This window comes from Neodiprion lecontei, chromosome 6 (genome assembly GCF_021901455.1).
Source record: "Neodiprion lecontei isolate iyNeoLeco1 chromosome 6, iyNeoLeco1.1, whole genome shotgun sequence".
NCBI classification, from domain to species: Eukaryota; Metazoa; Arthropoda; class Insecta; order Hymenoptera; family Diprionidae; genus Neodiprion; species Neodiprion lecontei.
The window spans coordinates 3,637,757-3,650,408 of record NC_060265.1 but is presented as its reverse complement, the minus strand read 5'-3'; the positions used below and the strand labels follow the sequence as shown (position 1 = coordinate 3,650,408).

Genomic DNA, 12,652 nt, shown 5'->3' with positions numbered 1-12,652 from the left:
ATAATTTTAAGCTCGATAATTTTTAACGGATCCAGGCAAGATTAGGCGACATCTTCGGAGAAGAAAACTTTTACGACAATACTTCGCCAAGTTAATTGCCTGTGCAATGGTTGTTATTCCAGTGTTTTATAGTTGCTTGTAAGAAGGACGTTATAATGCAACGAAGTTCTTTTTCCTCTCTTCGCTTTCTTGTTTGGATGTAATCCAATGTCACAATTACGAAACTCTCGCATGTGCGAGAGAGATATAAATTTGCATATGACACATTCAGCGAGTAAATTCACAAGTTATTGGAAGAACGGACATGTTTACATAAATATATATATATATATATATACACGTATGAGACAGATCTAGATTGTGGTTGCCTTGATCAAATGATGCATTCTTTTTGTGTTTAAAGTAAAACTACAGATATCAGTACAAAAATCATCGAAACAAATTACAGACTCTTTCGGCGATGGAATGTCGAGACGGAGACGTCTAGATTGGTTTCAAAAAAACAAAAACAAAACACACATGGAAAGAGATGTCGAGGTAGCATCATTAACGAAATTCGACAAAGAAATAAAACTGAAAACCAAACGTTCGATCGTTTTCGATTGTGTAAATAACAAAAAAAAAAAATAATCCGAATCCAAAATTCGAATTTTATTGATTCGTGTACAAGACGGCGTTATACGTCAGAGATATAAAAAAGAACACCGTTACGCGAGTATAGTAAATATCGAAGCAACGTAACGTCGAAAGCAGCAATCGGTATCACGTAATAAGTTCGAAAAGGAATCTAAAAAGTACAAGAATTTTATACCGACGAAAAATTTCCGCTCTCGGTTTTGAGCTTAGGAATTTGTAGGGTAAGCAAAATTGTCAGAGGGGGGGGGAGGAGCGAAGAGGAATCGAAAGCCGAGAGAGACCGCAGAAGGAAAATAAAAATTCATATTCAGAATGTACAGCGGCAGCTTAGCGTGCAGCTTGCATACAGAGACGCGTTTATGATACGAACGGTATACATTGATTGCATCTCGGTTCCCCCTAGAGCCTCTCATAGCGCAGAGGCCAGGAGGAGCTACTTGTTCACGTCTCGTCTCGTCTCGTCTTTTCTTTTCTCTTTCCTTCCCTTCCCTTCCCGCCTGACGGTCCTCCTTGCCGACCGCCTAGTCATTCGTTTAGCTAGTAATAAGATCGCATCACGATGCAATACGCGACGACAATGGAGTTTATCCTACGTCGCATGCAGCGCGGATATGAAGAAAACAACGAGTCCGCGATGCTAGGCAGGTCTGGCGTAATCAGCCGCCCTGTACAAGTTTGACAGAGGCGGTGATGCCGCCGTAGTAATTCGCCCGCAGGCGGGAAAACCTAGTTAACCGAAATTACGATGAAGGCGGCGTTATTTGCGAAATTGATGACTGAAAGTGGGTCTCGATTTTGTTAAATCACACATCCACGTGAGGTTATTCGAGATATTCCGGTCGCGTGATCGGGGAGCATCGTACGCTTATTTTGCGAGTATACGACGGCACGTATAAGACTGTATATGCCAATGCATAGCGTAAGCAGCTAAATGGATTCAGGGTACGCGGAGCACGTAGCCTTGGCAGCTCGATTTAACAATAACGATACGCCTGCGAGGTTATTTCTATTCGATAATTAAAATCGTCGATGAAAATCCGATTTTTTCTCACGTCGCGATATAGGATTTCAGCTACGTGGAAGAGGCGAGACGTAAAAGCGGAGAAAAATAATATATCTCGGCGTATCTCTGGGCAGCCATTTGCTATGATGGTTGTGTGGAAATAAAACGTACGATCAAACGAGGCACATCGTCACTTCAATATACACTTTCTTACGCGGCACAACACTGGTGAATTATTTCTGCATATTGATTGTTAACAACTACAATCTGTCAATATCTCTGAAGAAAAATATCGGATTTTTCTTACCTGAACAGTCTTCTACAGCTAAAAGGATTCTCAGCTTCGAATATCGCGACCCCACGCCACTTATGCGGCATATGGAAGTATACGGGGAAAATCTGCATCACCATTGGTTTATTTCAGATAAGCCGCAAAAAGTAAGCCAATCAGCGCCGACCTTTTACGTTTTGAAGCGTTTCTTTTTCCCCCCCAACAATATGGCTGCCGGTTAAAAGGGCGGGAGAAACGATAAGCAACAAACAAGTTCCAAATTTTACAAGCAATCTATCGAGTGCGGGTTTAAATGATTTAGCAGAGCGAATAAATGGAGAAAAATCATCTTCGCACGGTAGTTTCGCATTTAAATACGCCCAACGTCGCGTTAAACGCGACTTAAAATGACGAGGTCAAATGTTAATTGTTATAGATGTCGCCAGCTGCCAAGGTTGGAAACAGGGAGTAATAATTTGTCCCCGTCTTCTGAATTCGGAATCGTTCGGGATTCCGAAACGTAATACGACGCACTGCGTTGGTTGGACGAAAACTGTGCGATGTTGTGTGCGTGTGCGCATGGCTGCGTTGTGTGCGAGAGAAACCGAGGAAGTGTAAATAAGAATAATATACATATTTAACGAAAACGCCGATGTGGCTGTCGAAGTAAAAATTTTTATTTCCAAGAAACTCTCGTTCCCAGTTTGGTAATTCACTACCGCGACGTAGCCTCATCTGTAAACAATTCGTGTTCAACTTTCCAATTACGTTGTCGAGGTTATAGTTAAAAAAGCGTATAAAATATTGTTCGAAACGTAGTTTTGCGCCGGATTATCAACCTGTCGCTATTCGACCTCCCGACGATAATTCTGTGCAGTTCGCAAGATGTTCTTTCACTGCTATTCTAATGCCAGAAGACAGGGACCGGACCGTCATCTGTTTAACCAGTTCGCATAAAAGACCTAACAATCATTTAAAATATTTTGTAATTACCTAGCGGTAATTGTTTGATAAAAGTCAAGTCACACGTTGCGTCAATCGGCATCGGATAAAATGTCCGGCTGAAACAGATAGCACCGCATCTGGCACCAAACTCATGTGGATTTGAACCATCTCTGATACGTCTGTTAATTGTGTGGTAAATTTCACCGCTCATCATGAACGGCTTTAGCACCGGGGAAGAAGACTCGAGGGGAGCCGCGGATCAAATTTGTTGCCTGGTGGACGAGGGAGAGAGATGTACTCGTCCTACCAGCAACGCCTCGTACAGTAAGAGAATACAGAAAACCGTCACTCAGAAACGTCTCAAGCTCAATCTTGATCACATGGTACGTTCTCAAACATTTGTATCGAAGCAAAAGTTGCTACCTTCGAAAGGTTTTCGATGTGTAAAGGAAATATTGTTCTCATGGGCAATTTCACAGTGCTTCTTGTTTGTTTCAGGCCCGTCACATATACATCTGCGAATATCATAAGCAAGTTATACTCTGCGCCAGGTCCAAGCAGCAGCAACAGCAGCAACGCAGGCGAAAGGAGTCCGAAGAGGATTCGGGTGAAACTGATAACGATCTGCCAGAAGCTGACCTTTTTCAGCTTCAAGTCGGAACTTTGCGCCGTTACAAACGTCACTACAAAATCTCAACACGACCTGGACTGAACAAAGCTCAACTAGCAGATGTAAATTGAATTTCCATTATTTATCATCTTGAAAAATCATACAACCAGCTATAGATGGATGCGGAGAAAGACTACGAATGTCAACTAATGCTTATTTTGCTTTGCAATGTTACAGACGCTCATGAAACATTTCAAGACAATTCCTGTCGTGGAAAAAGAAGCTCTCACATTCTTCATATTCACTGTTAAGACTAATGCTAATAAGTTAGATCAGAAGAATGGATTGACCAGTGAACCTACGTAACATGGACTTGTCACTCGGTGTCCTCTACACTTACATTGGAAATCGTATGGCAAGGTATATCGAATAGATTGCTTTCGACACAAAACTAAGATAGATTGATAGCCCTAGAAACATTATGAAAATATTTAAATCTAAATGTGATATTTATTTTCCCTCAATTCTTATGATTGAGATTATTATATTATATATCAATGTATTTTTAATTTATTTCTAAGAATATAAATATCCACTTTTCAAACTAAGTAAAAAAAATTCGTTATACGGAATAATAATTTATCCACTTTAATTCTATACAATTGAGCTGATTTCGAAATTAATTTTTTTGTAAATTATACATGAATTGAACGTATCCATATATGGAACTAAAAAAAATGGTTTACTTTTCAAAATCGTTGTTCACAACGGAATATCGTGCTTCTGCCTTTTTTTTCAAACATCAATTCGATTTACTTGAACAATTCAGTGTAAATTCTCTCAGGGAATAAATCAACTAACGCGAAGTGCAATAGTATCGACGAATTAAGGGAAAATGTTTGGTGATATTGAATTTAGATGGGAATACGGATGAACTTTATAGAGGAGAGGCAGCCAAATGGGCTCTCTGTACATTCAAATGAGATTTAAAAAATTTTCGATAACGCTTGAAATGTAGGCTTAGGCTAAAGACGAAAAAAATAGCGCTATCGAAACTGTTCTAATGTTATTTCCCCTTAGGGGACCCATTTTGCCCGCCGCTCCCCTACATAGTACCTAAAAATATTTGCAGATAAGATTTATGGTGTACCTTATTCGACCCAGATACATTTTTATATAAAAAAATCGTGTTGCTTTTTCACTCCCTTTCGCAAAAAGTTCTTCATTTTCGGTATGTCTTTACACAATTTAAGTTCGCTGATTGTGAAATAAAATATAGAATAAAAATGGTGTACAGAGCAAACAGTTCACATCACAAATTCTTCATAATTTTAATTGATGTATCATCACAAGCTTTGTACTCTGATAAATTTATAAATGCATGTTTTGAAACGGGGAATGAGAGAAATTGTCGTGTGGAAATGAATGCAAGAAATGTTTGGGATCATTTTTCTATTAAACTACATGATATCATTTTTGCTGACGGTTACAGTATCTTCCTCTTCGCTGTCACCACCTAAATCTGTAAAAGTATTGCTTTTGAAGTGTTTATGAATTATTAATAAGTAGTTACGTATGCTGTGTAAAATTTCCGAAACTGAACTTGTCTAAAGTACTTGACAAAAAAGTTTTATCGTTATTAGGGGAAAAAAATGAAGTCACTGAATGTAATCGTATAAAATGCTCGACCTGGAAAGCTTTTGAGTATATTCCAAACTAAATCTAGAAAAGTTATTGGGTATTTTAAATTTGGCAAATAACAGAAAAGGTTACCTATATCGTCCAACACTTTTTTCTCTAGTTTCGTTTCCTGTAAGATTTCAATATCTTCGATTTCATCATCAGAGGATTCTTCAGATGCCTGCCAAGTATTGGGGCCTCCCTCTCCGACTGATTTACTCTGTTACAAAAGTAATAACACGAATAGTTTCGAGTCACGAAAATTATACAGTGCGAAATTAGATGATTGAACTTGGTAAAAATTTAAGTTCAGCACTTTAAACTAAATATTTATATCAGGTCAACTCGTTTGAATAACTAAGATTGAAGTATGCTAATTTTGTCATTGACAACGAATACAAGAAAATGTGTACCATATTAGTAATGAGCTCAGCAGATCCATGCCCAAGTGTTTTAATATTGTCATCCTCATCTTGGAAATCACTGGTCTCCATATCTGAAAACGAAATTTTACAAAACCCCAAATTATAATATAAATAACAGCAAATGCGATATTACAAATTTTCAAAGAGTGGGAATTTTTGATATTTACTCCAACCACTGATCTCTTATGAATTTTGATTGCCAAGCTATAGTAAACATCATTAATGCAAACTAGGCCACTAATCTCACCACTTTTGGGGCTGCTTTTCCCAGCAACCCAGTGCGCAAGTTTAATACTGAGCTTAGGTTTTGTCATTGCCGTCAATTTTCCGAATGTAATGCATTCCTTCAATCGACATACATCGCGATCTTCTTTGTTGTACCTGAAATTGTATAAATATTACAATTGTTGGCCGGTACAAGTTCTTACCAAGATTTACATTCCGGATGCAGAAACGCTTTTGAACTCTTGAAATGAAGCCAACCTACTTTGCTTCAACATCTTGCTGTGCTGCTTTTCTAATCTGCGTAACTAATTTGTTAGCATAATTAGCTGCATGGGGCGAAATGCTCGGCACCACATCAGCCGTCACAGATGTCTTGCCCAAATAGCAGAGCTGCAAGCTGCAGAGCTCTCTGTAAGAGTTTAATCCTAGGGTTAATTGCGATGCACCTACTCTCTCTTCCATGTAAGTAGGATCCATAACGATTTGGCCACTGAAAAAGATTAAAATGCTTTTAGCTTGAAGTAAACTGAGAAATGACTATTTGATTGTAAATTAACAAATTCTCTCTTCACCTTTCAAAGACAATAAACGAAACGCATACTGGATAGTGATGTAACGTTAGCGGGAGCGGATCTTTCTCGGCAAACGAATGGATAGTTATTGAATCACCAGTGGTAGTGACATCCGGTCTGTGAAAATGTGTCAGTGCAGCTAGTATAGCGATTGAAGCGCAATCGACAAGGTTGCCGTCGTGATTGAGAATGTTGACATCTACCCGCAGGTTCCATACCTACGTAAATCATTACTAACTATGCAGCATTCTCACATTGCACTAATCAAAGAACTTAGCGCAAAGCAATTGATGCAAAAATATTCTTTTCGAGTTAATTCGGCCGCATTAAAATCACCTTCTCATCTGCTACAATGCAGAGAGACTCCAAGTCGACGCATCTAGAATCTTTAAAGCATTTTTCCAACTGCCTGTTGACTTGCATTGCAAGTTCAGATTGTCTGCCTGCTTCAAAGTGTGGGGCAGCTATAGGATTGAACTCAACGTTGATATGAAGCATGCCTTCATTTGGACGCGATGCCTTTGGCTGCTGAATATCACAGGATACTTGGGCAATTGCTCTGAAAAATGTACAGCCAGTGACAAATATGAATTTTTAAGCAGTAACATAAGATGTAACGCCTTACTTAGTTTCACCCAAAGCTACGTGACAACAGCCCCAGTTTGCTCCAAAATGGATTTCCACTGGTCGAGCTTCCAATAATTGTCGTCCATCTAAACGCTGAATAAGATAATTAGGAAAACCCATTAATGATAGGTTAGAAACTAGTTAACGTAGCAATAATTTTGTTCTAACCGTGGAGGATATACGGGTAGAATCAATATTGATATAGGTTTGAAATACGTACACTTTATAAAGTCAAGACCAACAATAAGTAGAAAAAAAAACGTGCTGTAACAAGAGGTTATGAATAGTACAATTCTGACTTACCGTGTCTTCGGCTATTGCTCTATTTATAAAATTTCGTTCACAATTTGATAACGGCGTTTCCCTCATTCTGTATAAATTTATTTGCGAACGCTTTCACACAATTTATTTTAATTTCTTTGTAAATGTATAACAACAAATCGTATCTTATCTTCGACTCGTTCGAAATTCAAACCAATAAAGAATGCGAACCGTATGGACTTTACTCCACGGTTAGTAGGTCGGAGGAAATTACAGTATTCTGTTTCACAGACGTGATTTTACACTGGGATTCTGTAAAACGGGGCGGCAAGTGCAGAGCGATAATATTGCCCCCCGAATATAAGGGTTGAACCAAAGAGGAATGGTATATCTTCAGTCAACGCACTCACGATTAGATGAAAGAAAAAATTGCATTCGATTGATTTATAACCAGTCTCTTATTTTTATTGCCAACGCTTGAGCAGGAGTTGAATTTACATGCGTAGGATTCGCGTACCTCAGATTGCATCGTGAAGACGATTCTTAACTAAACTCAACTAAAATAAAACTAGGATATCAATATTTTTATAAAATAACAACGGATGCAACCTCAGAGAAAGAATTTTTTTGCTCAATACCAAGAAACACTTGGATGCTTGATGTCGATCAGCGTCCGGTCTGAAAGGCAGACGTGATGAACTTGACATTACCTGGCGTTAATTGACATCGAGAATCCATTCGCAATACACCAAATAAAAAATGATGGAATGTAGAATAGCTCACAGAATGGAGGTGTTTCATTGTCAATTACTGCTTTTGGAAGAGTAAAAAAATAATGCCCCGGGTGAGGATCGAACTCACGACCTTAAGATTATGAGACTTACGCGCTGCCTACTGCGCTACCGAGGCTCCGAGGTTATACGTTGGGTGCAACAAACGTTTCCACCAGCGTTTTATTTATGACAACTGTTTCACGATTAGGTTTTCTCTTCGAGATTATCCAGGTTTATTTATTATTATTATTCGGTTTAAATTCAATTCGAATTGAAGAAAAATATGATCTACAAAAAAGGGAATTTAAGCCAATTTGTTATCTCGACGAAAAAAAGTAAAACTTGTTACCTCAAAAAATCATTTCTTATTCCCATGATGGAAAACTGATATTTTCAGTATTTTCCATGACCAAATTAAAAATCCCCTGAAAATTCTAGGTTTTTTAATGATCCCTTTTAAAATACCCTGGCATTTCCAGTTTTTCCAGGTGTGTGTTGTCACCCATCAATTGTTTGGTACGTAGAATGCTTTTTTTGCTTCTGACAAACATATGGGACACTTGACATCGGGTGATGTATATAACCTTTTAAAATTGTTTAAATACTTTACAATCAATTCTATGATACAAATGTGGGTATTTGCTGAAATTATTCTATACCGACAAATATCGCGAATGAATATCTAGCCAGATAGATTAGTCAACTGACAATGAGCGAGCGTATTGAAAAACCAGCTAAGCCTTCGGGAGGTTTAAAGCACGGAGAGTCAGAGGGTAGATCAGCACAAGTCGAAGAGGACGAATATGATCCTTTTTTACATCGATCCCAGGAAAATTTAAATTCGTGAGTACGTTGTACTTCCTGTAGCCCGTAATGTGCATACGCTACGCTGGTGAAAATGATTTCTATAACGTTTTTCTTCAAATTGTTAGGGATGTTCGGAAATTTCGTACAATTTTGTGCAAAAAATTGTATTCCTACAAAATTGTACATGTGCATAGGTTCTCAAGAAAACTCGTCAATTTTACCATGAAAATTTGTATTTCTTTCAATAAAAGAATTTACAAGCTACTACAATTGTTAACGAAAATTAACAATTCGTCGAGAAATGATACGAAATGTTCCGACTTGCGTAAAAATTCGTAGTTGTAGAAATTTTCTCCAGGGTATAAGACACAAACGTTTGCATGGCTTGTTACACGCTTCGAAGACACCGCGCGTGTAAGTCTGAAATATTTATTGCAGCAGCACGAAAGATAATTATTATTGTGAAACTAATGATGGCAAAATTGAAAAATTTCTCGTCCCCCAAAGCTGTAATCTCGATCTAGGAGGAGATCTGATTACAGAGATGCAGCCGTTTTCATGCATCTATTCAAATCTACAATCGGCAGTGGTCTTCTTTTCCTGCCGCGGGCCTTCAAAGAGACCGGTACTATTTCGGGAGCGGCTTGTTCCATCCTGACGGGATTCGTCACAATGTACACGGCGATAACAACCGTAAGTGAATAATTCCAAAGAATGATTGAAAACTAATATGATACTACGGAGAAGTCGGGATTGCGAAACGAACCGATTCTGGATAATAATTATTCTCGTAAACTAATCACAATCATTCTCAGGTACGATGCGCCCAAATTCTTTGCAAGCGTGTTCGAGTGCCTTCTTTGGACTTGGGAGAAGTGGCCAGCTCGTCGTTTGAATACGGACCGGAATTTTTGAGGAAGTACGGAAGGACGTTTAAAGCCGTAACAAACGTCATGGCTTGTTTCGCGGAATACCAGACCGTCATAATATACATTCTGTACGTAGCAACCTCGTTTCAACAGGTGAGCAGAGAACTCTTCAATTAAATGCAAATACAGATAAGGCAATGTCAGGTCGAGCGTCATCGAAGTACGCGTATCGAATGTCTGATCATGGCACTGATTATCGAACAGGTCAACAGTTACTATCACTAAGAACACGATTTTCACCTTTTCAGGTAATCGAATACTTCTCCACGATAGTCTGGGACGTCAGAATATACATATTGTTGTCCGCGCCGTTCTATTGCTTGGTCTCCCTGGTCCCAAACCTGCAGTACCTGACCCCGATGTCGGTGGTTGGTAGCCTGTTTTTGATAGCGGGCTTCTTCGTCACTCTCTACTATTTCTTCAAAGACATGAAGAGTCCCTCGCGTCTGACCGCGTATACAAACTTCGTAGCCATGCCTGTTTACTGCACCATATTCCTGTTCGCGCTTCACAACATGTGCCTCCTTATGCCTTTGGAGAATTCCATGAAAACGCCCGATCACCTGCCGACCATACTAGCGATATCCATGACTTTTAGCTCGACTATATACCTGCTATTCGGATTATTTGGATACAACAAGTACATCAATCCCTGCGACACCGTCATTAAAAACTTGCCTCTGGACGAACCGTGAGTTATAATGTCATAAATTGTTTACCACGAGTTTCAGGTAGGACAGCCTGACACGATCTTCGCGTCTTCTTAAAAGACTATTTGTAATTCCTTTATAACTGATACCTGCGGTCGATTGTTTTTCATCTTTACCCAGCCGTTCAATGTATGTACAGTGTATAACATTGTTTTCCTGCGTCGCGGTTCGTAATGAAATTCTTGCAATTCTGCAAGGGATTCCCCTTTCCTTCTCATCCGATCTTCCTCCAATGAGCCGAATATACACATACCGTATATTTGGATGCACAAACGGCCATGCCTACCGGTTACATTAGACTACCATTATTGTTGGAGTGTAAATCATTTTCCATCACGGTAGATTTTATCAACGTATCGGGAGTTCTTACGCTTTCCTTTACTCAGATACACGCGCGTAACGCGCGAAACCTGTGAAAGAATATGATGTTTATTTGCCTTTTCCAGAGCTGCTCAAGCTGTGAAAATAGCCATTACCTTGTCGGTAATGTTCGGGTACGCGATACATTACTTCGTTCCAGTCTCTATAATATGGCCGCAAATAATGGGAAAGGTCAACGAGGATAAACGAAGGATATTCGAAATCGTGTTTCGCATTGGCGGGGTCATAGTCACGAGTAAGTAGACCGTGATTAAAAGTATCACCGTAAAAACGTGATGTCGAGGAAGGCGAACTCCGACCATCGATATCGCACGTTCAACTGCAGGAAGGAACTATCAATTATGCTACAATTAGTTCGGACAAGGGATCCTCAGATCCAAAACAATGCTCGCTTGCAACAGTTTCATTGGATTTGAAAATGACGGACTTTGAAATTTACAATCAAAATGTACAAGTATAGCATAAACGAACCGTTTATAATTCTGAAAAATATTACTTTAACTGAAAACACCGGATATTTCTATATTTTCTATTTTTGTTTTTTTTTTTCTTCTTCACGCGTTCATCGCGTACGAATATGGTATTCTTGTGTGACCGGTCGGGAAAAACTTGTTTATTACACGTTCATCAGAAGCAACCAGTTTATTATTCGTGCGTCTGCACGTTCGTTCCGGATTGCACAATACACTGTGTAAAACAATAGACGGTACCGAACTTGCTGACGCATTGGTGAAAATTCAATGAAACTATACAAAAATTCGATATTCAGGATAAAAATGTTTCTACCATGTTTTTTTAATACCTCTCCGCAACCGTGACGATATCGTGTGATACGTATACATGTAACACCTGTAATCTTTGCCTCGTAAACAATGCTAGAATCTTTTCTACGAATCGCTGTACCGACATTCCTCGCACGACAAGTATGAGGAACGGAACGATGCCGATCATCCTAATTAACACTTTTCGCAACAAGTTCTGGTAGCCGTTGCCTTGCCGGAATTGGGACCGCTTCTGGGTCTGTTCGCGGCGTTCTGCTTCAGTTCGATGGGGCTTTTGTTGCCGGGAATCATCGATCTCGCGACAAGCTGGGAGGGTTCGAAGAATCCCAAGACTCTGTTGGTTAAGAACATCCTCTTATTCATCCTCTGGATCGTATTGCTGGTAAGCGGTAGCCTCACAGCAAACTTCAGGGCCGTGTCAAGGGCTCCTGACGCACGACGCGGAATAACCGGAGGATATTCTTAACCGCGATATTTCCTCCGACTCACCGCGTTGCGTTACGCACGTATAATTCCTCCGACCTTTGCACCGACTAGGCGACTCTCAGAGCTTCCGACTTCGGAAGCTGTACACCGGTTGTGTGGGAATCAAGGACGGGAGACGCGTGCTCCCGTGAATAACGAATTTGTGCACCTTCGCTTCTGCAGTCTGTTGCACTCTTGGCACAGCCCTGACGTGTTCATTTTCGGATAGACGTTTTATTTGACAAACGGCGCAATACTGTGCCGGCATAACACGTTGCGACCACTTCTTACTGCATCGGACACAGTTAACGTGCCGAATTGCAACGACTAGCACACTCGTGACTTGTCTTAAATTCGTTTCGCACGGTAGGAGACAATTGCACTTATTTTATTATTGAAAAAAGTCACGCCGCTTTAAACCCACAAAGATAATACAGCGATAATTCGTCAACCGGATTATAAGTGCCTGAGATTTTTACTTATGGGATATAAACGCCACCTTGTTGCCGGCACCTGTATTTGACAAATTTCACGAATTATCAACCGCTCA

The 12,652-nt window shown here is 39.7% G+C and overlaps 4 protein-coding genes and 1 non-coding gene across 5 annotated transcripts; 3 read left to right on the top strand and 2 right to left on the bottom strand.

The window, feature by feature from the left end:
- Nucleotides 1-2,416: 2,416 nt before the first annotated feature.
- LOC107221025 (histone deacetylase complex subunit SAP30 homolog) lies at nucleotides 2,417-4,347 on the top strand. The gene is made up of 3 exons (XM_015659863.2): nucleotides 2,417-3,238; nucleotides 3,354-3,587; nucleotides 3,703-4,347. Exons 1-3 carry the CDS (start codon nucleotides 3,068-3,070, stop codon nucleotides 3,829-3,831), a joined length of 534 nt encoding a protein of 177 aa, XP_015515349.1. The 5' UTR covers nucleotides 2,417-3,067; the 3' UTR covers nucleotides 3,832-4,347.
- On the bottom strand, nucleotides 4,164-7,658 carry LOC107221044 (exosome complex component RRP45). The gene is made up of 9 exons (XM_015659897.2): nucleotides 7,298-7,658; nucleotides 6,993-7,087; nucleotides 6,704-6,926; nucleotides 6,368-6,585; nucleotides 6,058-6,285; nucleotides 5,818-5,951; nucleotides 5,559-5,641; nucleotides 5,239-5,365; nucleotides 4,164-4,987 (listed from the first exon to the last, which is right to left on the bottom strand). The coding sequence occupies exons 1-9, from the start codon at nucleotides 7,361-7,363 to the stop codon at nucleotides 4,926-4,928; spliced, it is 1,236 nt and encodes a 411-aa protein (XP_015515383.1). The 5' UTR covers nucleotides 7,364-7,658; the 3' UTR covers nucleotides 4,164-4,925.
- A 433-nt stretch (nucleotides 7,659-8,091) lies between these two features.
- On the bottom strand, nucleotides 8,092-8,164 carry Trnam-cau. Its single transcript has one exon. It is a non-coding gene; the product is annotated as a tRNA-Met (tRNA).
- Nucleotides 8,165-9,296: 1,132 nt separating this feature from the next.
- LOC107221020 (proton-coupled amino acid transporter-like protein CG1139) lies at nucleotides 9,297-10,204 on the top strand (the record flags this gene model as incomplete). Its single annotated transcript, XM_015659858.2, has 3 exons — nucleotides 9,297-9,528; nucleotides 9,651-9,857; nucleotides 10,013-10,204. Coding segments are annotated over exons 1-3 (534 nt in total), but the record flags the coding sequence as incomplete, so codon positions are not given.
- Nucleotides 10,196-11,099, top strand: LOC124294945 (proton-coupled amino acid transporter-like protein pathetic). The gene is made up of 2 exons (XM_046742603.1): nucleotides 10,196-10,455; nucleotides 10,921-11,099. The coding sequence occupies exons 1-2, from the start codon at nucleotides 10,238-10,240 to the stop codon at nucleotides 11,096-11,098; spliced, it is 396 nt and encodes a 131-aa protein (XP_046598559.1). The 5' UTR covers nucleotides 10,196-10,237; the 3' UTR covers nucleotide 11,099.
- Nucleotides 11,100-12,652: the final 1,553 nt, after the last annotated feature.

Coding starts and splice junctions, on each gene's coding strand:
- LOC124294945 (XM_046742603.1), top strand. CDS start 10,238: ATGCCTGTTTACTGCACCATATTCCTGTTCGCGCTTCACAACATGTGC. Junction 10,456..10,920: donor AACTTGCCTCTGGACGAACC/GTGAGTTATAAT, acceptor TGCCTTTTCCAG/AGCTGCTCAAGCTGTGAAAA.
- LOC107221044 (XM_015659897.2), bottom strand. CDS start 7,363: ATGAGGGAAACGCCGTTATCAAATTGTGAACGAAATTTTATAAATAGA. Junction 6,927..6,992: donor GTAGCTTTGGGTGAAACTAA/GTAAGGCGTTAC, acceptor TACATTTTTCAG/AGCAATTGCCCAAGTATCCT. Junction 6,586..6,703: donor GCATTGTAGCAGATGAGAAG/GTGATTTTAATG, acceptor TGATTTACGTAG/GTATGGAACCTGCGGGTAGA.
- LOC107221025 (XM_015659863.2), top strand. CDS start 3,068: ATGAACGGCTTTAGCACCGGGGAAGAAGACTCGAGGGGAGCCGCGGAT. Junction 3,239..3,353: donor AGCTCAATCTTGATCACATG/GTACGTTCTCAA, acceptor TGTTTGTTTCAG/GCCCGTCACATATACATCTG. Junction 3,588..3,702: donor ACAAAGCTCAACTAGCAGAT/GTAAATTGAATT, acceptor GCAATGTTACAG/ACGCTCATGAAACATTTCAA.